This window comes from Cnephaeus nilssonii (assembly GCF_951640355.1).
Source record: "Cnephaeus nilssonii genome assembly, chromosome: 22".
Taxonomy (NCBI): Eukaryota; Metazoa; Chordata; class Mammalia; order Chiroptera; family Vespertilionidae; genus Cnephaeus; species Cnephaeus nilssonii.
Window position 1 is genome coordinate 26,278,423 of NC_137093.1, and position 27,446 is coordinate 26,305,868.

The 27,446-nt window shown below is 47.3% G+C and overlaps 1 protein-coding gene across 1 annotated transcript; it reads left to right on the forward strand.

Annotated features, from left to right (window-relative positions):
- The first annotated feature begins 1,183 nt into the window (after positions 1-1,183).
- On the forward strand, positions 1,184-26,344 carry RNF185 (ring finger protein 185). Its single transcript, XM_079763346.1, has 7 exons — positions 1,184-1,306; positions 15,300-15,522; positions 17,616-17,634; positions 18,512-18,624; positions 19,999-20,053; positions 21,882-21,999; positions 23,857-26,344. Exons 2-7 carry the CDS (start codon positions 15,347-15,349, stop codon positions 23,952-23,954), a joined length of 579 nt encoding a protein of 192 aa, XP_079619472.1. The 5' UTR covers positions 1,184-1,306; positions 15,300-15,346; the 3' UTR covers positions 23,955-26,344.
- The last annotated feature ends 1,102 nt before the right edge of the window (positions 26,345-27,446 follow it).

A 27,446-nucleotide genomic window follows, 5' to 3' on the forward strand; every position in this document is an offset into this window, starting at 1 on the left:
TTTTTCCCTGATTGACCCCCCTCCCAGCCATTCCCATCCCAGCAAGCCCCCACCGCCCCAGTGTCTGTGTCCATCGGTCATGCTAATATGCATGCATACAAGTCCTTTGGTTGATCTCTAACCCCCCAAGGAAGCAGGTTTTGATCTAGATTGGATACTGTCTGTGATTGGGTATCTTGATAAATCCTACTTAGAATGAGGGAAGATTAGACTGAGTCTAAAGCTGTATTGGTGAATAAGTAGCAACCTCTATATCAGCCAGGCTAGGGAATTGTTTGGTCATTTTTGTGGTTTGGACAATTTTCATGTTTTGTCTGGTTCAGACTCGATTATGGAAGATTATGGGAAAGGTCTTATTATTGTTTTGATTCATCACCATCACAGAGTGGCCTTGTCTGATGTTCTGTGACATTTTGGGGTTTTTTGTTTGTTTTGTTTTTTTTATTCTGTGACATTTTTATATTCACCAGAATGCCAATGCCTACTTGTTAGTGCCAGACCAGCTCCTGAATATCAGGGACTCCTTTCCTTCTTATCAGAGCCTGGACTCGAGTTTGTATGACTGGGAACACCTTGTGTTATTACCTGTCCATCCGAGCCTGAGAAGAGGGCTGGCAGACGAGGACTTTCATCTAGGAGTTTCTGTCATCTACTACCTTCACCCCCTACTCAGAACCAACCCTTAATACAATCCCTGAGACAAGTGTAGGCACTTAATAAGGTTGAGTTCATGAAACAATGAAGATGGGTGTCAAGAATTCTAGAGAACAGCCCCGGCCGGTGTTCTCAGTGGTTAGAGCATCGGCCCTCGCTAGGGTTCCACTTCTTTATTTAAAGACTCATGGGTTACCATTCTGCTCCATTAAACTCTATTACTATCATTACCGATTTTGATGCTCAAATTGCTCGGATTTGGCCAGTGGGATCTCCTTCAAGTTAGCTCCAGTGTCTTCTGACATATTCCCGCCTCTCGGATTCCCATCATCCTTACATTCTGGTGCTACAAGTTGTTCCCCTGCCCGGACCGAAGGTCTTCGTCAAGTTTTCGGGAGCCCCCTAGGTTGTTCCTCCGCTTCCGGCCCGCAGGCGGAACCTTCGAGCCCGGGACTGGGCCCGGACGACAGCGCAGGGGACCAACCCTTTCCGGTTGTGGCCGGAAGTATCTCGGAAAGGGGCGGGTCTAGGTCAGGTGACCCGAGTCCGCGTAGGAGGGTTCCGAGGTCTCCTCGTAGAGATTGACTGGGCGGAGCGGTCGACGGACGGAGAGGCTGGGTCGGCCTCGGCGGCTTTAGCTGGGCAGCGGCCGGTACGTACCGGAGGGGCTGGTGGGGAGCAGGGGGCAGGTAGGGGCGGTCGAGGTTGAGAGGCGGGGGCCCGGGTTCCTCCTTCACGGGGCCCACCGGCTGCGACACCTGAGTCCAGGGTCACGGAGACATCACGCCTGGGTCTGCCCGGGGCCCTTGGCTTCCGAAGAGAGGTCGGGCCGGCGTTGTGGTCTCCCGGCCCGTAATTACAACTTGGGGAAACTGAGGCCCCGAAAGGGAAAAGGCTCCCCAGGAGCTCCCCTTTTCTGGCAAGGACTCACTCCAACTCTTTCTGTCCCCCCCACTCGAGGCCGCTCCTAGTGCTTTTCATGAGTTTGCCCCCAGTGCAAAAGCCGAGGCCGGGAAGCTTGGTGAACAGAGTTTGGGCTTGGGAGTGAGGGACCCGGGTTCGAGACTTCGCCGCCTACAGCCACCTGTGTGCTCTGGACCAAATCCCTTCCCTGTGCCGAGCCTCAGTTTCCTCGTTTGCAAAACTGGGCAGTGTTTCTCCCAGTACCGTTCTCACACCGTCTGCTTTGAAATGCCCTGGGGATGCAGGCTTTAACCAGGGGGACTGGAAATAAGACCTCCTATTTACAACCTGGGTGGGAACCTGGGAAACTGCGCTTTGAACGCATGCCTAGGGGGTCCTCTGCCTGCTGATGTTTGAAGCTCGCTGACCCTAAGTGCTTTCCTGCTGTGGGTACTGGGTTTGCTTTGAGGCAGTTAGAGCCTGTTCAGGCTCTTGGAAAGAACTGGGATGTTTGTCCCCGAAAAGAGAGCAATGGAAGGGAACTGTCTTTAGTAACTGACAAAGTTGTTACGGTAAAGAGGGTTTCCACATCATGTTCGGATTTGGAAGGGACAGAGCTAGGACCAATAGGTGGATTCTACAGGAAGCCAAGATTTCGATGCAATAGAAGAACGTAATGCTGGTCAAAGGTGACCAGGAATGGAATTGCTCCAAAGGTAGTGAACTCCCTGTTGGAGGAGGTATGCAAGTGTCAAATGGCAGCCCTTTCCAACTTTATGTATTTATTTTATTATTTTTAAGTGTGTGTGTGTGTGTGTGTGTGTGTGTATATTATTGATTTCAGAGAGGAAGTGAGAGGGAGAGAGAGATAGAAACATCAGTGATGAGAGAGAATCATTGACCAGCTGCCTCAAGCCGGAAACTCAAGCATGTGCCCTTTCCGGGAACCGAACCTGGGGACCCTTCAGTCCATAGGCGGATGCTCTATCCACTGAGCTCTATCCACTGTAGCTCCTTTCCAACTTGAAAGTGTCTGACTCTGAGTAGTTATTTTGAATCTTTCTGGTGCTGGCTGACTTTTTTTTTTCTGCCCTCTTCTTGACACTTCCAGCCTACATCTTGTGCAACTGAGGCCAGGGAATCTGAATGTAATGCATCTTATGTAATCTTTTCCTGGGAACCATGCATTTCAAGGACTTTGGAATGGCTCATCTGATAAGGGCTCCTTCAAAACGTTTGTTGAATGAATTACCGAGCAGGGTCCCCACCCCATGGGTTTGTAGCTTCTTTTCTCAGAACACGTTGGAAATGCCTCTGAAGAATTTGTATTTGATCAGGAGAAGCCAGTCAACTCTTTGAATCACAGAATTGAGGAGTCTCAGCCAGAAGGGTCCCTTGGGGTTGTTCAGGCCAGTCTTTCTTCCTGGGACATAAATCCCTCTTTAAGCCTCTCTCTCCAGCACTGTGTTGTATAGATGGTGTGTCTACCAAGAGGATTTTTGCAGTCTGTTAGCTAACATTCCATGTAACATGTAAAGCAGTCCTTCAATTCATCTTCACGTATGGGTAATCTGCAGATAGTTCTTCTAGTGTAACTTTAGTTTTCTAGCCAAACATCAAAGCGCCTTATTTTGGGATTTATAAAAAGCTAAGCAGATTGCTTTGTCAAAAGCAGATAGAATGCTTACATTGTCCTATGGAACAAAGATTCCATATTATGACCCAATTCTGCTGACATGCTTCCCACCCCCAAAAGGTTGGGTTTCAGCCAAGACTCCCTGTGTTTATCTTCCTGCCTTGTGTATGTTTCCTAGAATTAAAAAAAAAAAATTGTGAAATGCTTATTCAGATATTATCCAGATGCTGGGTAAAATGATTTTAACTTGGTGGTGGTGTTTTTAAAACTTCTCAGTGTGAAAATTTCTTTTTTAAGTAAGTGTCAAATTGGCATTTAATATAGTGTGTTTTTTCAAGCCACTAGTCTGAAGAGATGCCTCTGAAAAAAATGTTTTGTGGTAATAATAAGTTTAGGAAAAGTTTCATATCACACCCTTTTTGGTAGTTTCTCATTCTATAGTACCACATTGAAGGCACTGCAACATCCTGCCATGAAGGATGGGTAGCTCAGTGGTTGAGCATTGACCTATGAATCAGGAGATCACAGTTAGATTCCTGGTCAGGGCACATGCCCAGGTTGTGGGCTTGATCTGCAGTATGAGGTGTGCAGGAGGCAACTGATCAATGATTCTTATCATTGATGTTTCTCTCTCTCCCTATCTCTTCTTCTCTGAAATCAATACAAAAAAATATTAAAAAAAAGAAATGTGCTTAACCTTGTTTAATCTATGTTGCCAAACTTAATTGATGTGAAGCAATTTTGTTTTGTTTTTAATTAAAGAAAACATTGGCAAATTCTGACCTAGAGCAGGAGTTTGCAGTCTATGGACTGTGGTCCAAATTTCGCCCCAACTGTCTATTTTTGTATGGCCTGGGAGCTGGGAATAGTTTTTTGCATTTTTATTTTTATGTTGTTAATACTTTTTTTAAAAAATACTTTTAAAATATATTTTAAAATATATGTTTCTACCACATTTTGCTTACCCATTCTTTCATTGATGGGCATTTGGGTTGCTTCCACATTTTAGCTATTGTGAATAATGCAGATATTAACATGGGTGCACAAGTATCCCTTTGAGGCCCCACTTTCAATTCGTTTTGGTATATATATGTCCAAAAGCGGAATTGCTGGATCCTATGATCATTCAATATTTATCTTTTTGAGGAACCACCATACTGTTTTTCACGGTAGCAGTACCATTTCACATTCCCTCCAAAAGTACACAAGGGCACCAATTTCTCCACCTCCTTACCAACACTTGTTATTTTCTGTTTTGTTTTGTTTTAATAGTAGCTTTGATACTGTGATTTATAAGACATTTAGTCTTTACCACAATTTCTGGCTCACAACTCCCCCAGACCCTTAGGAGGTTGGGTGGGGTGCATGGAGTGTCTTTTGTTATGTTAATGAGGTGACTTTTGGAAGGCTCCTGTGAGCTGATTGCCCATGGAGCCAACCTTGTGATTACTGGGTTGGAACTTTCAGTCCCACCTATCCTACCACCTCCAGGAAAGGGAGAGGGGCAGAAGATTGAGTTCATTTGCTAATGGCCAATGACTAATGAAGTCTCCACTAGAACCCAGGAAGACAACTTATTGGTCCTTCTTCTTTTGGAGAGCTTGCACATTTTGGAACCAGAATGCCTCCAGGTGCCACCGTGCTGGGCCCTGAGCCAGGCCCCAAGTCAGGAGGACAGACGCTCCTTTGTTTGAGACCTCGCCCTATGTATGTTTTCATCTGACTTGTATCCTTTAACAGTCTTTGTAGTAAGTGGTAATCTAGTGAGTAAATGGTTTTCCTGAGTTCTTTTGAGTGTGTCTAGCAAGTTAATTGAAGCCAGGAAAGTGGTCATTGGAACATCTGGCTTGTAGCTAATTGGTTAGAAATACAGGTAACAACCTGGACTTGCAGTTGGCATTCGGAGTTGGAGGCAGTCATTGGAACCTCCAGTCCATAGCTTATTAGTCAGAAACATGTAAGACTCCATGCTGTGGGAGGGCAGGCTGGTAGGACTGAACCTTTAACCTGTGGGATCTGATATTGTCTCCAGGTAGTGTCAGAAGTGAGTTGAATTTGTGGAACCCCCTATTGGTTCCAAAAATTGTTTGTGGTGTGGGGGGATCCTTCCCCAACATTGAAATTAGGTCCAGGAACCCTATCAGTAGCCATCCTCATGGATGTGAAGTGGTATCTTGTAGTTTTGATTAGTGTTTACCTGATTAATAGTGATGTTAAGCAGCATCTTTTCGTGTTGTTTTTGGCCATTCATATGTTTTTGGAGAAATATCTAAGTCCTTCGCCCATTTTTGAATCGGATTTTTTGTTGTTGAATTTTAGAAATTCTCCATATAGTCTGGATATTGATCCATCAGATATATGATTTGCAAATCTTTTCTTCCATTCTGTGAGTTGCCTTTTTACTTTGCTGATAGTGTCTTTTGATGCACAAAATGTTTAATTTTCATAGTCTCATTTGTCTCTTTTTTTCTTTTGTTGCCTGTGCCTTTGGTGTCATATCCAAGAAATCATTGCCAGAAGTGTAGTTTTCAAAGTAGGGAAAAAGCGACCAAGTGGCTCTGACTTAAAATTCTCAGGTGGCCCTAACCGCTCTATGGCTGTCACGGACCCTGCTTTTGTACTCTTCACCTCCGCGGAGGGTGACGTGGGTCTTCTCTTCATTTCACTGAGCAGAGGGAGCAAAGTACCATTGAGTGGTGATGCCCTGGGACCCCAGCTGGCCTAAGGACCCCAGAGATCAGAAGCAGCAGCCATGCCTGTTTCTTTGGAAATGGCCTAGGGGACCAGCTGGCCATTCCACCCTGGAACCAGTCACCGCGTGGACTCCTGTGTAGTCTCTGACTTCAATAGCCACACTCCCAGTTGTTTGTCAAAAGCATCTTGTGGTGTAGACATGGCGGGAGGTTTTAAAGATGGACAGCTCTCTGAATATGGGAGTGGATTCTGGGCAAAAGCCCAGGAAAAGTGCTTGTTTTTTCTTAATATCCCTGCAGAGCCATTTCTCAGTGTGAGGTGCTTTTTTTAAAAATAGCAGTTAAATTCTGACTAGAATCCTTGAGGGCAGGGAAGCTTGTCTGATTTATTTTCATCATTGGCATTCTTTAAATGTTTTCCAGACTGCACTAACAATTAATATCAGGTGGCTCTGGACACAAGCCTGATTTTCATTTGTAAAATTCAATATTGAAGATTATTCAAAATGGTGTCATTTTGGTTTTATTATTTTTAACCACAATTGGTCTACCTATGGTATACGCTCCCTGATGGTTCTCCTCAGGATCCCCTATTGAAGGAGAAGTGAGGTTATTGATTTGTCAAGGACATGCTGGATTATTAAACTCTTAGGAAGTTTTCTCCTTACTTGGTTAAATCTTGTTGACCTTATTCATTTTCTTTTTATACTTTACTGTAAGTATGTCCGAGGTCGTTAGCTCAATCTCAGATAAAATCTGAACTAAAGAGATTTTACAGAATCTGAATTAATAAGGATTTACTGACAATGGAAACAAAAGCAAACCTCTCATTTTGAAACTGTTCTCATAACAAGGGCAGACACAGTTACCCCATTTGCAGGTGAAGATCCTGGCTTAGCCAGTAGCAGAGCTGAATGTCAGGCTAGGTCCTCTAGTTCCAGATTGTTCCTTTCAGTGTATGATACTAGAGATTCACGGCCCTTAACCGGGATCTCCTCAGTCCGAAGATCTTTTCTTTGACACAATATTTTACCAATTATATTGGTTTGAATTGAAATTGGCAAATCATCATTCATTGGCATACGTATGTCAAACAGTTACTTTGTCAGGCATTGGGTTTGTGGCTCTAGGAAATATCTAACTAGAGGAAGTGAATTTAGTGAATAATTAATTCTCTGTATTAATGTTATTTCTAATAGAGGTAGGTACCAGTTTGGGAAAACTCAAACCTTTTTCTGGTTGTCAGATTTCCCTGATCTTTTCCTTTGTTTAAGAGTTTGGGGCAAAATACTTTAAGAAGATTTTTTTTGTGTGTTTTTTTTTTAAGTAGTTATGTAACATTGCCAGTTCTGAAAAAATATCACTGAAGAATGTCTTGTTCTTTTAGGATACTGATTTTCCACAACTTAGTTGGCTAAATCGATTCCTATTGAGTTGTGTGGTTCTAAGTACTTCTGGGCATCAGATCCATCCACCCACACACATTTATGAGGTGCTCTGGAGGTGTGTGGACCTGTGTTGAGTAAAGCACCTGGAAGGTGGGTCCAGGTGTGAAGAGAGACACACGAACAGATCGCTCAGGCACTGTCTGTTCAGCACACTGGCTTGGGAGTTGGGAAGCTTTGCCTCTGACTGGCTCTGTGACCATGGGCCAATGACCTAACTACTCTGAGCCAGGGATGCTGACGATAGTGTGGTGGTGTTTCCCTCAAAGGCGGGCTGTAGAGATGAAATGAAACAATTCATGTAATGAACTGAGCAGTGTTAGTTTATGTTATTCATAGTGTAATAAATATAACAGGCGCCTCCTGACTTTAACACTTTGGGGGGAAATCTGACTTTGCCTAGCTCAAACTAAGTATGTCCCCTTCTGGATTTCCTCATTCACAAGTCTGATGTCTCACCTACTATGCCTTCAAGGAACGATACGCAGTCAAAAAGGGAAGTTGTGAATCATCCACTCAGCAAATTAACCAAGTACCTGCTGATTGCATAGCTCTGTGGGGAATATAAAGAAACACTATACTCCAGTGTACCCCGGGAGAGACCTTGCGATGGAGGGGGATGTGAGTTAGGTATAGGCTCAGGGAGAGAATACTGTCTGAAGTCACAAAGTGGCAGAGCCGAGATCTGAAAGCAAAGCCACCAAATTCTTCTGTGGCATGCTAGTTTTCAAGGACAAAAGCCCCAAGTAAAAAGTGAAGTAATATTATAAGACAGTGGTATAAGGGATGACAAAGGACGGCCTCTTTAGATGACCCTTAAATGCTTGTGCCAGGGCAGTTCAAATCCTACTTCACCCTTCCTTATCAAACTGATAGGCTTTAAGAGAAAGCATTGGAGCTTAACAGAAAACAAACAAAAAGCCCTTTTGGTTCAGAGATGGTGGAAGAAAATGTGAAAAAGAAGGCACAGCTGACCCCAAACCCCACTCCAAGTGAAGGGCACGAGGCCTTTCTTCCTCCTGAGTCCTGGCCCTTGCTGTCCTCCCACCTCCATATGTGCCCTGGGCCCCAGCCACACTGAACTTGACACAGTGAATTAGCCACTTGTTCTGTGTGCTGTGTCTGCATCCTCCCCAGCATGCCGGGCCTTCACATACTCGACACATCTCTGTCGGTGGCCAGCACACGGGGCTGCTTTGTTGGTTTACGTGTCTGCGTCCCCCTTTAGACTGAATCTGTTATCTCTGTATCCTGAATGCCTGGCCAAGATGGTCTTTAAAAAAAAATAAAATATATATATATATATATATATATATATATATATATATATATATTTCCTTATTGATTTCAGAGAGGAAGGGAGAGGAAGAGAGAGAGAGAGCAAAACATCAATGATGAGAATCATTGATCGGCTGCCTCCAGCACATCCCCTACTGGAGATCAAGCCCACAACCCAGGCATGTGCCCTTGGCCGGAATCGAATCTGGGACCCTTCAGTCTGCAGGCCAACGCTCTATCCACTGAGCCAAACCAGCCAGGGCCAAGAGGGTCTTTAGTAAATCTTGGAAGGTAGGAGAGGGGTTGGTTGAACAGGTAGGGGGATTCGATAGTACCAGGGAAAAGGACCCGTGCAGCCCCAAGGAAAAGGTGCCAGTCTTCTGAGCCTGCTCTGTCCTCCTGGGCCTGAAAGGCCATTCATGCCCTTGGGCCTAAATTTGCGGGCCAGGCCTCTCTGAGCCAGCGTTGACCTAAACTCCATTTAGGCTCTAACATTTTAGAGCCTCATTTCTGGGTCTTCAAAGTTCCGATCGGCTTACTGAGATCTCTTCCCACCGCAGCCTCCTGTGAGTGTGATGCAGACATTCTCGGAATGCAGGTCCCGTCTCTGCTGCACGTGGGCCAGCAGCCACCTAATGAACAGCGCAGACAGGCTCAGGCGCACCACGGTTCTTGGCATGTGTGAACAAGCACATGCCCAACAGGATGAGACCTCTGCTGGGTCCCCTCTCAGATCATGCCAGTTGTTTATCACCCACATTTTTAAGCTTCCTAACTGGGATTATCAGTTCTAGATGCCTCTGTCCACCCTGACCCAGGAATTCTTAAAGAGACAGAGAAGGCAGATGGTAAATGTCTGCAGTACACTTAGAACCCGAAGATGGCTTCACCAGGTTGAGTTCCCCAGTGGCTCCGGCAGGGATGTGCATGGCTTCCCTTCTCTCCCTCGCCCAGTTCCTGTGAAGTGGGCCAGGCCAGCTCTGCGAAGGTAATAGGAGTGAGGATGCTGGGACAGTCCGCCGGACCGCTTTAGCTTCCAGGCTCTGCATTCCTGAGGGACCATGAAGCACTGCAGCCCTGCCTTAGTCCTGTACCACATGTGCCACCCTGGACAGCTCAAAGTTAGGAATGCTTTTCAAAGCGAGCTGTGAAATTGTTGGTCTGCTCTGTCCTGGATGGACTAGGTAGGTGCTGGGTGGTGTGAGGTCTCAGCAGACCTGTCCCCCACCTCCCAAGTTTATCTGACCTCTTCATAGTCCCCAAGGTCTGAGGTTAGGGGTCATGTATTCTTAAGGACAGGCCCTGAGGTTACTGCCCCTCCCATACTCTGTGCTGTGCTGGATTGCTTTTGCTTTTGCTAGTGTTATCCCCTGTTTGAGAGCTGGGTTCCAATGGAAGCGGGGGGGGGGGGGGGGGACACAGGTTATTGGGCCCTATCCAGTCCAGATTCTATTTAAACCCCCGAGGGGATCTAGGGACCAGAGCTCTGCGCAGGTGCCTTATTTAGGAAAAAGAGGCAAGTTTGATGGAGCCCCCTGTTAAGGATTCTTGTAATTATCTGTGTGTCTTCCTTTACTCCTGTTCTGGAGTTCAGAGCTTCAACTTGGCCTTGTTCTTCTTTGTGACCCCCCCTCACCCCCACCCCCACCCCCACTCCCACCCCACTCCACCTTTGGCCTTGAATGTAGTTGGTACTAGAGTTCTGTTGGTAGAATACATAAGTGGATGAGTGATGTGCATTGCACAGTGAATTCGAGGGAAAACAAAAACCAGGTGTTTAATTTTGTAAAGCTGCTATTAAAGGGGGAACGTGTAAGAGTGAGAAGGGTGCTGATATCGTGTGGGAAAGTCTGGATTGGGCACTGTATGATGGCCTGGCCTTGGGCAAGTCCTCGGACCTCCCAGCTGATGTCCTCCTCTGTAAAATGGAGTGAAGGTCAGAAATGGTAATAGATGTGACTGTGTTTTTAAAACTAGAAAGTGGATTCAAATCAGGAGTGAAGACTAGTCGTGTGTGGGACGGGGGCACAGAACCAGCCACAACAAGATTGCTGTGTGGTCAGGTCCACGTCCTTAGGCTCCACAGGGACCAGGAAGGAATGGGAGTAGGATGGCAGCTCAGGCTGCTCAAGGCCTGCTTCCCTTTTATTCCGTCCACTTCCTGAGCCAGCCAGGGCCCTCCGTCCTCTGAGCCGCTGTCCTAGTCCTGCCGGGCCCAACAGGCTGTGGCCACGTTTTGTGGTTTCAGGTGCTCCATGGACAGTCCCCAGGGAAGGCTGCTCATTTCTCCCCTGCTGCTCTGGTGTGGTGAGGTTCCTGTGCTTTAGGGTAGGAGGGAGGTGAGGAGAGGAAGCTCCAGGGATGGGTAAGCAGCTGGCCTGGGAGTTGACCAAGACTAGTCATGCATGCCTGTACCCACTCAGCAAATATTTGAGTGCCTACCAGGATGAGACTCTAGAATCTCGTCCATGTGATCAGTCTCCTGAGAATTAGAATGAGAGTGATGCGAGCTGCCTAGAGTTGGGACGTGCAGGCCTGTCCCAGTGCCTGGCCTCCCTGCAGACTCCGGGCTGACCTGTTCCTGTCCCCTGACCATGCCCACCTGGTATCTGCCTTAACCCTGATTGTCTCCTTATGTGTAGGAGCACACCCCATGCAGAGCTCTGTTGGGTCCAGGGAATAGAGAGGGCAGTGGACCAGAGTAAGGGGCGTGTATGTGCATCTCCCTGGCAGCAACAGCCCCCTCCCACCTTCGTGGGCTCTTCAGGTCCCTGTGCTATCTAGGGCCCCCTTAGCAGTCTCGTAGGAGGCATGACACCTCACTTTTCCGGTGAGAAAAACAATTGAAGCCACCAAGGTATCTACCCTGAGCCACATGGCTAGTCAGTGGTGGAGCCAGGCCTGGAAGTCAGAGCTTTTCAGATTGGGGAAAACTGGAATATTGGGGAAAATTTAAAACATGTTCTCTTTGTCTGGTTTCAAAATGAATACATGTAAAAATGTCAGTTTTATAAATGGGGAGGACTTATAAAGTATAAGTTGCTACCTCTAAACCCCCACTGGTATGAGATAATCCCTGTTCAGAGTTTGTTATTTAAAGACATTCACTATTATTTCACTCATATTTGGAACCTAATGAACAAACTGAACTAACAAGCAAAATAGAGACAGACTCATAGATAGAGAGCAGGCTGCCATTTGTGGGGTGTGTGTGTGTGGAGGGATTAAAGAGAAAGAATTCATGAAAAAATAAAGACAAGACATTTACTAATATTTATATTCATTCTTGTTGTAGCAAGTGTAATATTATACACATATTTTACAACTTCTTTTTATTTGTTTATCCTCACTGGAGGATATGTTTATTGGTTTGAGAGAGAGAGAGAGAGAGAGAGAGGAAGAGAGAGAGGGAGAAATATCAGTGTGAGAGAGAAACTTTGATCAGTTGCCTCGGGGATCACACCCTCAACCTAGGTATGTGCCCTGACCAGGAATTGAACTTGCAACCTTTTGGTTTATGGGACAGTGCTCCAGCCAACTGAGCCACCCAGCCAGGGCTACAATTTGTATATATTTTGAAATAAATACAAGTATATTTAAAAAATAAATTTAAAAAGCGAACCCCCCCCCCCCAAAAAAAAGCGAATCCCCATTCATCATCAAACTCCAACAACCATCAATTTTCCTGTTCTTATTTAATCTTTTCTCTCCACTTTCACTTTTTCCCCGGGATTAAAGCAAATCTCAAACATCTTATCATTTCTTCATTAATACTTAGTATGTTTCCAGAGATGAGAATTTTTCACAAACATTACACAATACCATTATCATACTAAACAAAATTTAACAATTCCTAATATCAACTAATAACCAGGTTAAATCTATTTTTTGTCAGTTATCTCACAAATGTCTTTTAAAATATATATATATTTTATTGATTTTTACAGAGAGGAAGGAAGAGGGATAGAGAGTTAGAAACATCAATGAAAGAGAATCATTAATCAGCTGCCTCTTGCACACTCCCTACTGGGGATGTGCCCACAACCAAGGTACATGCCCTTGACCGGAATCGAACCTGGGACCCTTCATTCTGAATGCCGACATTCTATCCACTGAGCCAAACTGGTTAGGGCACAAATGTCTTTTTGCAGTGGTTTGTTTGATTTGATACCAGTGAGCCCCTCACACTGCTAGTGGTTGGTATGTCTCAAGTGTCTATATATATCTCCACACCCTCCCATGCTCTTTATTTTCTGGAGAACTTAGGTTATTTGCCCCGTAAAAAGTTCCACATTCTGGATTTGCTGATTGCATCCTCTTGGATTTGTTTAACACATGCATCTATGCCCCACGTTTTCTGTAAATGGGTAATTCATTTAAAGATTCTATTAAAGTCTGTTTCCTTTTTGAAGACAAGAATGCGTCATTGTTGGAGCTGTGTACTTCTTATTGCATCATTTAAGAAGACTGTCATTTAAGATTGATCCAGGAGCCTGACTTTATGGTTGTCTTTCTGCATATGTACACACAAAATCCTTTTTATTTTTTATTTAAATATATTTTTTATTGATTTCAGAAAGGAAGGGAGAGGAAGAGAGAGATAGAAACATCAATGATGAGAGAGAATTATGGATTGGCTGCCTCCTGCACGCCCCCTACTGGGGGTTGAGCCCGCAACCCAGGCATGTGCCCTTAACCAAAATCGAACCCGGGACCCTTCAGTCCGCAGGCCGAAGCTTATCCACTGAGCCAAACCAGCTAGGGCAAAAAAATCTTTCATTTTAAAAGTGTGTGTGTGTGTGTGTGTGTGTGTGTGTGTGTGTGTGTGTGTGTTTTAAAGAAATACATGTGTCGGGTAGTTGAGCTGGAATGACAAAGCAAGGCCATGTGGCCTCCCAAGCAGGCTTCATGCCGTGTGAGGAGAGGAGGAAGCGCCGGGTCCTGGGGACGGTCTTGGAGCCAGAGGCACTGGTGCTGCCGGCAGCCCGCTAGCTGCCCTTCTGGGACCTCACGTAAAATGATGAAACGGAGTGAAAAAGTGGCGGTGAGCTGGTTTCCTCTCCGCGCTCAAGTCACTGAGCTGCTGTCGGGCGGGGTACTCGTGAGTCCGGAGTCCTGGCTGGCGGTGTGCGGAGGCTGCGTGGTCTGAGAGGGCTCTGGCTTTTGGGTGTTTGCCTTCTCATACTTCGGGAGCTGAAATCAGGGCGGCCTTCTGGCGCTCCAGTGGTGAGTCTCAGGTTGTGGCGGCTGTCTCCTTGGAGAGAGTGGGTAAGAGGACCCTCAGCAGCACAGTGTCGGGGCTGGAAAGGGTGCCTCCATTTACAGATGAGAAAAGTGTGGCCCAGAGAGGAGAAGGGGGTTCCCCAAACCACCCATCCCCTGGAACCAGCGTCCAGCCTCCGGTTCTCTGACTGCGCTCGCCCGCTAGCGGGTCCTCCTTGGACTTGCTGAGGTGGGGAGGGTGGCCAGGTCAGGTTCTCCACAGCCTGCACCCAGAATGTCTGAGTATCCTTTGGGGTCGGTCTTATCGTCCTTGTTCACTTCCTGGCGGGGTCGTTGATTTGGAAGAGGTGATGAGCATGGGCTCTTTCTCCCAGCATTCGGTGGCCAGCGTGGTCGGTGGTGGCCCAGTGGTTTGCGTACAAACTGGGTGTCATGATCCCAGTCTCAGCTCCACATCAATCAGTTTGCGGAGAGTTCTCAAGCCACAATTTCCTAAAAAGATTGGACCAGGTTTGCCCAAAGCATGGTGTGTGCGCGCCAAATGGTTTCCGGTGGTATGAGGACAAAAGATTTCCCTTCATTATACTTACATTTATTTGTCACTTACGGTAAGCAACACTGGTTTTCTATTTTCAGCCGCGTCATAAGCCTCCTCTTTAAAGGTATTGAGTTGGTAGATTTAGATGAAATAAGGTAGGTCAGTGGTCGGCAAACTCATTAACCAACAGAGCCAAATATCAACAGTACAACGATTGAAATTTCTTTTGAGAGCCAAGTTTTTTAAACTTAAGCTTCTTCTAACGCCACTTCTTCAAAATAGACTCGCCCAGGCCATGGTATTTTGTGGAAGAGCCACACTCAAGGGGCCAAAGAGCCGCATGTGGCTCGCGAGCCGCAGTTTGCCGACCACGGAGGTAGATGATATTCTAACCTGGCAGAAGGCGGACTGCAAAGATGGCAGTGTGGAAGGCACTGGACCAGGTGACCTGTCTGGTCCTTCCTAGCGTCCTCATCTTTCAGGGTTACAGGGTTTTCTTTATATTCTGGCACATGCCAGTCACAATCCTTCTGGCCTGAGCAGACGCCCCTGCCAATACAGAGGCTGTCCAAAGTTAGGGGACAGCCTGCGAGTGTTGAGTGTGACTGAGCGTGTGTTTATCGGCTGGGTGGTTATCCTGGGAGAACGCAGGGACAGGGAGACCAGTTCCTGTGGAGTCATCGGAAGCTGCTCTGTTGGTGCGGCTGTGTTATTTGGTGGTAGATTCTGGGCCGTGTTCATTGAAAGTTTCTGAGTCATTGATGTGTGGGTAGTGCCCCACGACTATCATCCTCTGCAGCTCCTGGGAAGTCTGCTCGGGGTTCAGTCCTAATCTGAACATCTGGAACTGAGAGAAGATGGGGGGGGTTGGCATGGAGGTGAGGGGGTGAGCTGCAGAAATGGGCAACCAAGGGCTCTCTGCCTTTCAGGATTTTCCTGGGAGCGTCTTCACTGCAGAGTTTGCTGACAGCCAAGGATGGCAAGCAAGGGGCCCTCAGCCTCTGCGTCCCCTGAGAACTCCAGTGCCGGGGGACCCAGCGGTAGCAGCAATGGTGCTGGCGAAAGCGGAGGGCAGGACAGCACCTTCGAGTGCAACATCTGCCTGGACACAGCCAAGGATGCCGTCATCAGCCTGTGCGGCCACCTCTTCTGGTCAGTGCCGCCACCCCAGAGCGCACACTGCCGGTTTTGGAACACTCGTAGCCCTGGACAGAGTTGGAGAAGGTTTCCCACACACTTTGGGTCCTGACGTACTCAGGTCCAAAGTCAGGCAACCTGGGCTCTCATCCCAGCTCCAGGGCCAATCCAGTCCCCCCTCCCCCCCCCCTCGGGCTCTGTATCCCCATCTCTGAAGTAGCAACACTCCCATTTAGTGAGCACTTACTGCTTGCTACTTGCTTGTTAGCCAAGAGGCAGGATAGTACAATGGTTTTGAGCAAGGACTGTGGAGCCATCAAAATGAAGTGGCAGAGTCAGTGTCCATTCCAGCCTCGATGGTTCCAGAAGCCCCTCGTGGCTCTGAGAATCTGGGTCAATGTTTAGATCTTAAGAATTAAGTCAGGGTATCATTGGCAAGAGCACAGACTCTAAAATGAAACCTGTGCTTCTTATTGGAGTGGTTTGTCTCTGGACAGATCTGCTACCCTCTCTGTGCCTCAGTTTCCTTATCTGTAAAATGGAGATAATCGCACTTCCTCAAAGGTTAGTGTGACCATCTAGTGATATTAACAAATGCAAAGCTCTCCAGCCACAGGCTGGCACACAGTAGTTGCTTTATAAATGGGAGTAATCATCATCATTGTTATACTCTCATTTTCCCCAGAGGAGAAGTTACCTCCACTTCTCCCCACAGCCTTTGTGGGAAATTGCCAGTGGAGATCTGCCATGATTTAGGGTGCCCCAGGCCCAGTTTGGAGTGACAATGCAAGATTAATGCTGGAGACAGATGTCAGTGTCCGTTATGTCCAGGGAGATTGTGTATCTGGATTGTGAGGCTAACCTGTGTTTCAGAAATTGGGAAAGGAATTATCCTCTGAGTCTAAATTTTACTCAGGTAGAAGAAACGTGGTATTTGAGAAGCAGAAATCATATCCATATTTTCCACTGTCCTGACATGTAGGTGTGCAATTGACATTTGTTACTTGAATGAGTGAATCAAGAGAGAGAGAAAAGTTAAAAATCTGGAGTTAGAGGGACTTTTCCTTCAATTCTGTAAATGTCTTTTTTTTTTGCACCCAGGGCTGGGTGATAGAGGGACAGTAAACTGGAAGTCAGGAACTTATTTTTAAGCCCTTTGCTTTAGGCAAGTCATTTAATATTATTTAATATTTCTGAGCTTGGTTTCCTCATTTGGAAAATGAGAGGTTGGGCAAGAACCTCTGTAGTGTAGCTCACTAAGCTGAAGGTAGCCCCACCCTTCTTGTTACTTAAAGATGTTTTTAATAGTAGACCTGAACTTGAAGCTACTTACTGCCGGCCGAGCTCTCAAGGCTGAGGACAGCCTGAAATGTTGTTAAACTGGATCTAGATCCACACGTTCCTTTTGAGTCTGAGGAGGCTATGAATCCACTGAAATTGAGTCCAAAATATTACGTGTGTACATGCATGTGTGAATGAGAGCATGAGAATGTTCCTATGAGTTTTTCTACACAGAGGGACCTAGCTTTTTTTTAATCCTCACCCAAAGGTATATATTTTAATTAATTTTAGAGAGAGGGAAAGGGAAAGAGAGAGAGAAACATCAATGTGAGAGAGAAACGGAGCAGTTGCCTCCTATATGCCCTGACCAGGTTTTGAACTTAAAACCTGGGTGTGTGCCCTAACCAGGAATCAAACCCGCAGTCATTTGGTATATGGGATGATGCTCCAAACCATTGAGCCACACTGCTCAGGGCTGGGTTCCTTAGCTTTTACTGGATTCTTTTAGAGGCCGAAACCCCTCCGAGTTTGACTTGTAGAGAAGCTGGGTCTGGGATGGTCTGACAGTGGGCGTCTTCACAAGGAGTAGGGTCCCAGGGTGGAGATGGCGTCTTGACTCCATCGCTTCATTTTCCCGTGTTTGTAGCCAGGCTTTTCTCATCTCTGGCACCAGTGAGTCCCCTGCTCAGGGGCTGGCAGTGCCCCACACTTCTACCCACTTTCCCCATTTTTCTGCTCCTGCCTCGATTTTCTGCTAATGAAAACATTTTCTCTTCCTTCCCCCTCTCTTTTCTCCTTGATGGCTGTTGCCCTGGGGACTCTGACAGTTGGCCGTGTTTACATCAGGTAAGGTGCATTTCATTTTACTTTGTCTTTCATCAGCTGTGGTTGCACAAGACACCCCTAGTCTCAGGAGACTGCTGTCAGAAACTGCAATCTCCCCTGCTTGTGGGCTCATTTGCTGGCTTTCCCTCAGCCCCCATTAGACACCTGCCCGCTGACAGGCACTTGATGAAACAGGGATCAGTGTGGTACCCGGGGCGGGGTCCTGACTGCTGCCAGTGGCCTTTGAGGCCTTCGCAGGCCACTTCCTCTCGGGGTCTCAATTCCTCATCTGAAAACGGGGTTGGATTTGATAGTATGTTAATTTTTTCTTTTTGAGATTTTGCCTCTAGAAAGTGTCTCCTATCATATCAACCTTCCCCCTGCCCTTTAAGGTCTTGAAAATGTTAGGAAGGAGAAAACACTTTGGTCTCAACAGAGAGCTATGGTGACAGGAAGGAAGTCTGTTTTCCCAGCTTTAGATAATTATGAAAACCAGGTAGTAAGTACTCACCAAGACCCAGGCCTGGCGTTCACAACGGACTGTGAGTAAGCACTGCCAGCTGCCTGCCTCCACAGTTGTCAGTGGAGCCCACACTGGTAGGGGGCTTAGGAATGTGGGGGGAGAACAGAAGTTCCGGACTGTTAGAGCCTCAGAGCCTGGATGGGAGAAGGTAGGGGGAACTTACCTGCTAAGCTCAGGTTGTGCATTCTGATCCCAGTGGAACCTGGTGAACCGTGTCCGCTATAAATTTATAAAGAGCACAGTATTCATAAGTTTTGGAGCTTTTGACAGTAAGATAAAGGAAATAAGATATACAACCATTAAACACTGCCTTTTCCTTGGCCCTGCAGTCCTAGATTCACGTTTATATAACGCATTTTCCTCTCCTGCTTGCAGTGGTTGGAGACCAGACCTAACAGACAGGTGTGTCCAGTCTGCAAAGCTGGGATCAGCCGAGACAAGGTCATCCCCCTCTACGGCCGGGGCAGCACTGGGCAGCAGGACCCCAGGTGAGGCCTTGGAGCACCTCTCACCCCCACTCTTCCCCTTTGGACATGAATTCCTTTCCGTTCAGCACCGACTCCCCCCTCTCTTTACTTAGTGCTTGCCGACCCTCAGTTCTGGGGCAGCTGGAGTGCAGATGGAAGTTAGCCAGGAGGGGAAGGGAGCCAGGTTGCCGCTTGCAGAGCTACAGTGCAGATAGCCACTGAGCGTCTGCCGGGGGCAGGCAGTGTACTCGGTGCACAAGACATCACAATTGCAAGTGTGCAAAGTGCAAGGTCCCAGCAGGAGTCTGCAAGGAGGTGGCTTGCTGTAGCCATGATGCATAAAATATAGGGGGAGGGAGGGGCGGGGCCTGGGAGGCTTGTGGAGTTGAAATTTCTGGAAATGAAGGTGTGGGTGGGTCTGGCATTCTCCAGACAAGTACTGAGAGCCCTTTGTGATGTGGCGCGTACACACACACACACACACACACACACACCCCTAAATTCCCCAGCACACCCAGTGGCCAGACACATTGGGCTTCTCTTAAAGGGTCTTACCCTTTCACATTCATGAGCCTTTGTATTTGTTGTTCCTTTGCCTCTTCTGCCCGCCCCAGTTCAACCCCTCCTCCTCCTCACGTAAACTCCTGCCCGTCTGGAATGAGCAGCCCTAAAGTTACCTCCGTGAAATGGCACTTACTCCCCACATTAGTTACTCTCACCCATGCTCCCACCCCACTGGGTTCAGACCTCTATAAAGAAGTCCCTTCCCACTCTGTGTGGTGATTGGTGGGAGCCCCCTTTAAACCATGCACACTTCAAGAGTAGGGTCTGTCTTCAGTCTCAGTGTCAGTAATACTGGTAACAACCTACCTTGTGCTTAATGGGGAACAAGTCCTCAGTCCGGTATTGGTGGGACGCGTGATGGAAGAGGCTGGGACCCAGAGGCAAAATAGAGTCGAGGACATGCCCCAGAGGAGTGGGTGGTGAAGCTGAAGTTAACAGGCAGATCAGAGAGACCATGAAGCTCAGCCCTCTCTGCTGACAGGCCACTCCCTGTTTCCGTGTGGATTTGGGATTTTTTTATTTCCATGACCCCTTATCACACCGGCCAGGGCTAGGTGTCTGGCCGGCATTCTGGGTCATGCTGTCTGTGAGAGGAGTAGGCTCAGTGCAGTCTGCTGAGCATCTTATAAACAAGCTGATTTTCTCCTTGGTTTTCCATAGGTAGAGAACAACTGCAGGTAGAACAAAGAGTTATTTAGTGTTTGGTTTATCTTGGCATAGGTACGCGTGCCAGGCAGGAAGGGGGTGGGGCCCTGGTGAAGAACTCCCACTTCACCTGGGAGCAGCTCAAAGCGTTATGTAATAAACCTATCTGCACCGTTTCTGTTTCAGAGAGAAGACCCCGCCCCGTCCTCAAGGCCAGAGGCCAGAGCCGGAGAACAGAGGGGTGAGGAAAAGTCTAGGGGAAGCTTCTAGAAATGAGTGCATGGCTCTAGAAGTTTCTCTGTTGGCTCTATACTTTTTCCTCCTTGATTAAAAGTAAAGGAAATTTTGTAGAATACAGAAAGGAAAAGGGAGAAAAAATCGCTTATAATCCCACCATCCAGAGATAACCACTGGAAACATTTTGGTCTATTTTTTTTCTATAATTATATATATACACACACACATTTTATAGATCTTTTTATGTCTGTATGTTTTGTTTTATAGATTTGTGTATATATACATATATATATACATATATATATACATATATATATATATATATATATATATATATATATATATATATATTTACTATTTGGCTCCTGTTTTGTAACCCTCTTTTAAAATTTCATTCATTTTATGCTAAGTGCCTTGCGTGTGCTGGGCATCATTCTAGGCATTGGTGATATATCAGTGAACATAGCAAAGATCTTGCCCTTACGGAGTTTACATTCTCAAAGGGGGGTAGATATTCATTGATATATCTTGAGATTTTACATGTCAGTAATATTTTATGTAGCTGTTTAATGCTCCAATGTATGGACTTCATGTAATTCATTTAATTCACTTTTGGACATTTAGCTGTTTCCTTTTTCTTTTTTTTCCCCTAACCTGAAAATATTCTGATGAACTTATAGATTTTTGAGCAGGTTCATGATTATTTTACTGGGATAATACTGGCTCAAAAATTTTGTGCATTTAAACTAGGCATTAGCAAAATATTTATTCATACTTCTAGAATCACACAAGTATTTTTTATTTCCACATCTTTTTTAAAAATATATATTTTTATTGATTTCAGAGATGAAGTGAGATGGAGAGAGAGAGAGAAACATCAATGATGAGAGAAAACCATTGATCGGCTGCTTCCTGCACACCCCCTATTGGGGATTGAACCCGCAATCCAGGCATGTGCCCTTGACCGGATCTAACCCGGGACCATTCAGTCCGCAGGCCGACACTCTATCCACTGAAGCAAACCATCTAGGGCATTTCCACATCCTTTTTTATCTGTATGCTCTGTGTGTGTGTTTTTTTTTATGTAGTCGTCACCATTCTGTTGCTTAAATTTTAATTTTGGCAATATATTCCGTGATGCTCTGTCGTGTCCTCTTTATTCTATTTATTTCATTGAATATTGATGCATTGTAATTTAGGTTTTCACATTGAAGGACCTTTTCGTTTCTTCCAGGTTTTGCTGTTATAAATAATGCTATAGTGACGAACTTGACACATTTCCCCCTTTTCCCCCCATTTGAAATATGGCATTTCCTTAGGATTCCCAGGAGTGTGATTATTGAGTCAGGGATCTTAATAGAAATTGAGGGTTTCTTCTCCAGATTACATAGTAACAGCAACGAACACTTGTTGAATGGTTATTATATGCATGTGTAGCTTGTACTGATGTTCCCTTGTTATTGGCATAAGGGTTATTGCCAATTTTGCTGTTATAAAGCATGTAGAAAATTTTACAGGCTAGCGTGGGACTCTGGGAAAGAACCTGGAGCTCTAAGAACCCTGACTTGCTTCAGCAGAGAGTTTTACTTTGGGTAGAGCCAGATCTTTCTGGCATTCAGATCTTAGCTGGGATTCCTTGTAGGCTACATGGGCCACCAGATTCCTCTGCCTTGGGATCTAGATAGGAAAAGCTGTCCCCCCCCCCCCCCCCCCCCGGAAACAGGCGGCAGAGGGTAGGGAGGAGAGGTGGATGCCACATGTAAGGTGACGTGTTTAACAGGTGCAAGAGAGACCTGCTTGTTCTGCTTCTTAATTGCATTTCTTCTACTCAGGGATTTCAAGGATTTGGATTTGGAGATGGCGGCTTCCAGATGTCTTTTGGAATTGGGGCATTTCCCTTCGGGATATTTGCCACAGCGTTTAACATAAATGACGGGCGGCCTCCTCCAGGTAAGACCCTATTCCCTTGGTAATCCTGCTTGCAGGCTCTCTAGAATCCAGCAGTATATAGGTGTTAGATATTTGTTACTATAATCAGCCTGCAAAATGTGCTAAACTCTTTCCCGATTACTGGTAGATGCTAATGATAATGCATACTTAGCAAGTATCAGGCATGTTCAAAGTGCTTTCTGTTATAAATTCAGAATCCTCATGAGAATCCTTGGGACAGATGTGCAATTAGCTCCATTTTACAAATCAGAAAATACTTAGTAATGTTTCCCAAGATGTACCCCGTGCCCATAAAAGGAAAAGGTATAAACCATACCCAGCTGAAGAAAAGCCTAGTTCTGCACACGTACCCCATCCTCACTTTGACCTTTGGGGGCTGGAAAGGGCAGTGTGTGACCCACAAGGGGTCAGGGCCTCTCTGTTCTCTGGCATCTCTGTCCAGTTTCCCCCGGGACACACATGGGCTGGTCCCAAACCCCCGCCCTTTGGGAACTATGCCTATGTCTGCCACCTGCTGCTACTTTTCTGCCTCCAGTGCATACTTCCTGGCCAGGAGCTTATGCTCTAGGGACAGTAACCACTCCTGGGCCATCCCAGTTGTCCCCTGCCCTCACCCTGGTGCCTAGCAGGCAACCACTGAGTCTTTGTTGACTGCCTGCCTGCCTGCATGAGTCCATCAGAGCACCTCATTGGAGAAGAGTACAGCACCAAGAGACCATGAGGAAGGAGACCCGGAAGGGCAGGGCCCCGTGAAGGCAGCAGGAGCCTGCCTGGTAGCTTGCTTCCTTCCAGCCTGGTCCAAGGTTCACCTCGGGTTCCCCAGGAAGACAGGCTGGACTCTGGGTCTCTCTATCCTCCTGCCACAAGCAGACAGTTTTCTCTGATCGCGATACCGCTTGCCCATTGGGGTGGAGGCGCTCCTAACTCTTTCTCTGATAGTCAGGACAGGGAGCGGCACATAGCTTTTCTCAAAGCAGCGAGGAGGGAAGCCCAAGTCCTCAGCCACTGCTACCCCTGGTTTGCTAGGCGGTGAGGGAAACGGGTCATTTGCCTGTCTGGGCCCTAGCTCTCTGGAAAAGGAAGGCCCTCCATGCGGGGCTCTCTGAGACCCTCCGGTTCAGCAGTGCCAGAATCTAGGCAGGGGTCCTCAAACTTTTTAAACGGGGCCAGTTCACTGTCCCTCAGACCGTCGGAGGGCCGGACTATAGTTTAAAAAAAACTATGAACAAATTCCTATGCACACTGCACATATCTTATTTTGAAGTAAAAAAACAAAACGGCAAAAACACCCGCATGTGGCCCGCGGGCCGAAGTTAGAGGACGCCTGATCTAGAGACTCCATGACTCGGGAGGCAGTGCTTCGGTTTCTTCTTTTTTTAATTGAATTTATTGGGGTGACATTGGTTAATAAAATTATAGGTATCAGGTGCACAGTTGTATACCACATCATCTGTGTTCTGTAGTGTGTTCACCTCCGACTTTGATTTCTTCCTATAGAAAATGGGAATAGTACTCACCAAGCAATAACGTGTGTGCAAACACTGAGCACACAGAAGGTGCTTAACAAACGTAGCTCTCCTTCTATTATTCCCTCTAAGAGTTTCCCCACTTATTTGCGCCTATAGGCCAAACCCTCTTAGGGTACATTGGAGATCTTGTCCCTATTGTTATATTATTACACATATTTTCATAATTCCAGTTTTGTCTTGCCTGATGTTATTTGGGGTTTGGAAGTCTTTTTAGTGTGCAGGATTTTGTTGTAAAGAGATGAAGGTTGATGCTTCTCGACTCCTGTCCCAAATGGGCAGTGGGCACAGCTGCAGCGTGCTAACAGCCTCTTCTCCCTCCTGTCTCCAGCTGTCCCCGGAACGCCCCAGTACGTGGATGAGCAGTTCCTGTCACGCCTCTTCCTGTTTGTGGCCCTGGTGATCATGTTCTGGCTCCTAATTGCCTAATGCTGGGCTCCCGGCCTGCATCCATGGCAGGGCCTCTGGACTGGTGCCACACCACCCCCACTCTTGAGGTTTGGCTTCCTGGATAATCGTGAGCCCTGGAATCGGTGGGGTCAGTAACACATCAAGGAATCTTGCTTCTCCATCAGAGCTTTAGGACTCAAGACTGTTGTCAAGAACCCTGGAGTGTGGCCACTGCCATAAACACTCTGCTGTAACCTCAGGCCTTGGCACTGAGTCGTCTCTCATGGGTTACAACATGAAATCCTATTCCAGCCAGCTCAGTAGCTCCTGACTCTGCACAGGGAAGAGGCAGAAGAGAGAAACCGGGGGTACAACTTCACCTGAGTTTAATCTGATAAGAACAAAGGGATGAACCCAATGTTAATTGTGGAAACTTCCTTTCGTCTCATTAAATACCCCTTGTTACTAGTAAATGGCCTCTGAGGTCAGGGGGGGTCCTCATACAGAGAGGCTCCCCTTCCAGATCTCAATGCTGCTCTGCCCTATTTCCTCCTTCCTCTCCCTCCTCAGCAGAGATGCAAGAACTTGCCGTCCCATAAAGATCCTAATTGCAGCAGCTGAAGCTGGAGGCGCATCATGGATTCACCAGAGACCCAAAGACCTTTTATTGGCTCTGGCCATACTCGGCGTCTTTGGCCCCAGAGAGTGGCTTGAATGACCTCCTTGTTTTTTGGCATAGATCATCCTGGGAGACGTGTCTTCACTCACAGATTTCTCATCACCTTTCCCCCCAAAACCACACACATGCTCCTCTCTGCCAGAGGGCACACAGCCTCCACTGCTGCTGTGCTGAGGACAGACCTGCAGTTGGGACTGCAGCGGGATTCAGAGCTCTGATGCAGGAACAGCCGCACAGCCGCCCTGTCCCCAAGGCTGCAGAAGCTCCCCGTGCATCTCCTCCCAGACCTGCCCGAAGGCAATGGGGTTTGTCAAGTCAGCCCAGCTGCATGCTGAAGACCACCCGCCAAATTGTCCTTAATGAAGAGGCAGGAAGGGGGAAGACCCTAATTTTGATACGGATTGGTGGACACCTTCTTGAATATGTGCTAAAACCAGGGAAGCCTGTGACTCCAGAGCAGGCAGTCCGGTGATTTGTTAAAGTCGGGAAGGGGGCCTGGAGAGTTCACACAGTGGTCCATGGTGTGGCCTTTCTGTGGAAATCATGAAAGCTCTTGAGTTGTCCTTCAACTTCACAAGCTTCTTTCTCCGCAGCTGATGGAGGGAGTGTGGTGCCAGGCAAGAAGAGAGTTCACTTGGTGGAATAGTCTGTCAGGCCTCTTCCTAGAAATCCAGTCTCTTCCAGAGACCCCAAGGCTGGGAGGAGATGGCCTTCCTCAGGGGCCTCTCTCATCACCGGGCCACCGTGCTCCTGGCTTCCCTCCAGCAATAGCCAACAAGGGGTAGGAAGCCCCACCTAATGTTTTCCCCCAGATACGGCTCTGCATAGCATATGGAAACCAGGACCTTATCCAAGATGGGGAAGCCCTCTTTCCCACTCCATAGCCCCCCATCCCTTTCTCCTTGTAACCTGTCAATGCCAGAGTTCAGTGTTAAAAGACAAAATATAAGTATTGAATAAGTGGTTCATTTGCTGAATCCATTTGATAAGAATAAGCCACCAGCTTTACAGTGTGCCTCATGGATTTTAAATATCTTGGGGGCACCCGCTCAATAGTGCTCTTTTTATCACCTAGAAATCCCCAAAGTGGAAGGTGCCCCTAGAGTTTCTTAGCTGGAGAGGGCCGGTGGGATCCCTCAGTGCAGTGCCTCCACCTAGTGGTGGGGGAGAGGACGTCAATCTATTGGGCCCAACAGAAATGGGTTTCCAGAAGAAAGGTTAAAGAAGGGATGTGGGTAGGAAGATGAATCACTTGGACTCTTGAATGAAATGGAGTGAGTCAGGAAAGCTCTCCAAGCAAAAGTATAATCACTTGGACTCTTAAAGGAAGTGAGCCCAGATGAGCTCTACCGGCAAAGGTATCCCAGGAACCTGTTGGCAAAGCCAGGTTGGCTACCTGCCCTTTGATTTTTAATCTTCTAGGTCCCCACTCATCCTCTGCCAGGAGCTGGGGCAGGAGAGCTGATTTGGGACTGCTGGCCCAGCCCTGATAGGGAGCCCCCTTCCCACAACCCCTCTGCAGGCTCACCCCGCCCCCCGCCTCCCCCCCCCCCCGCCTCCCCCGCCCCTCCCCGCCAAGGCCGTTTTCCTTTCTTTTGTGTGTGTTTTCTATGTTCTTAGTCTCCATTACTCCTGCCGCCTTTGCGGATCAGGACCAGGTCCCAACCACAGACAGAAAATGATACCATGTACAGTGGCACACCTTGACCAGTTGCTAATTTTCACTGTTGTGAAAGTGATTTGATTTAGAATTAAATGGTTTTACATTACTGTGAGCTGTGGACTTCTTATCTGGGTCATGCGGTTAGGGGGATGGGTTAGGGAGTAGTCACACTGGTCTGGCCCCTGGAAAGCACCTGTGTGGCTTTGGGAGTGTCACACTGAAGACAAAAGTCTTCAAACAGCCATTGAGAAGTAGGCTGGAGGCCTGGCCTCCTCCATAGCCCTGCCCCAGGGGTGACCTGTCTGACAGGCAGCACTGGTCCTGACAAGTATGTGGAATTCCTAAGCTCACAGGCTGCCACACGGAGCTCAGCTCGTGGCCCATCAGAGCCGGGGGACAGACATGACTCACGGTCAGCAGCTTTCTGCATGCTCTGTGGCAGGGCAGGTGGCCTGCCCCAGCACAGGTGTGCCGCTCCGCGGAAGCTCCTCGGTAGCAGAACGGGAGATGGAAGATGGTGAGGTCACAAACCTGGCCCAGCCTCAGGCTTCCCAGCACACTAGAGCCACCGTGGTCGGCAAACCGCGACTCGCGAGCCACATGCGGCTCTTCGGCCCCTTGAGTGTGGCTCTACCACAAAATACCACGGCCTGGGCGAGTCTATTTTGAAGAAGTGGCGTTAGAAGAAGTTTAAGTTTAAAAAATCTGGCTCTCCAAAGAAATTTCAATCGTTGTACTGTTGATATTTGGCTCTGTTGACTAATGAGTTTGCCGACCACTGTGCTAGAGCTACAGGTCATCCCTCAGAATGGAGCTCTTTTCTCCCACTTACACTTTGACCTCATAGTGATCAAGTTGATTAGTAGCGTGGCTCAGTGGTTCTCAAGGCCCCTCAGCCAGCTAGCAGCTGCCAGAAGCCAGTCTGCCGTCCTAACTCCTGGTCCAGTGCTCTCTCCTCCAAAAAGAGGAGCCTGCAGGACAGATCCAGTAGACAGGTGTGTTTCCTTTGGCCTACATGGCGTTTGTAGAACTTCATGTTCCCAACATTTTAAAAAAGTGGAAAGTTTCACCTAAACATCTGGATTTTTGGTTTGCCTTGAAAAAAATGGGGAGCTCGGATGTGCTGAGTTCATTTCTATCCCTCTTGGGTCTGGCTAAGGACCTGACCCCGGAGTGGTGGTTGCACCCA

What these genes read in the sequence shown, in the direction of transcription:
- RNF185 (XM_079763346.1), top strand. Translation starts at nt 15,347, where the DNA reads ATGGCAAGCAAGGGGCCCTCAGCCTCTGCGTCCCCTGAGAACTCCAGT. An exon ending in ACTGGGCAGCAGGACCCCAG is followed by an intron (nt 18,625 to 19,998) that starts GTGAGGCCTTGG and finishes TTTCTGTTTCAG; the next exon opens with AGAGAAGACCCCGCCCCGTC. An exon ending in TGACGGGCGGCCTCCTCCAG is followed by an intron (nt 22,000 to 23,856) that starts GTAAGACCCTAT and finishes TCCTGTCTCCAG; the next exon opens with CTGTCCCCGGAACGCCCCAG.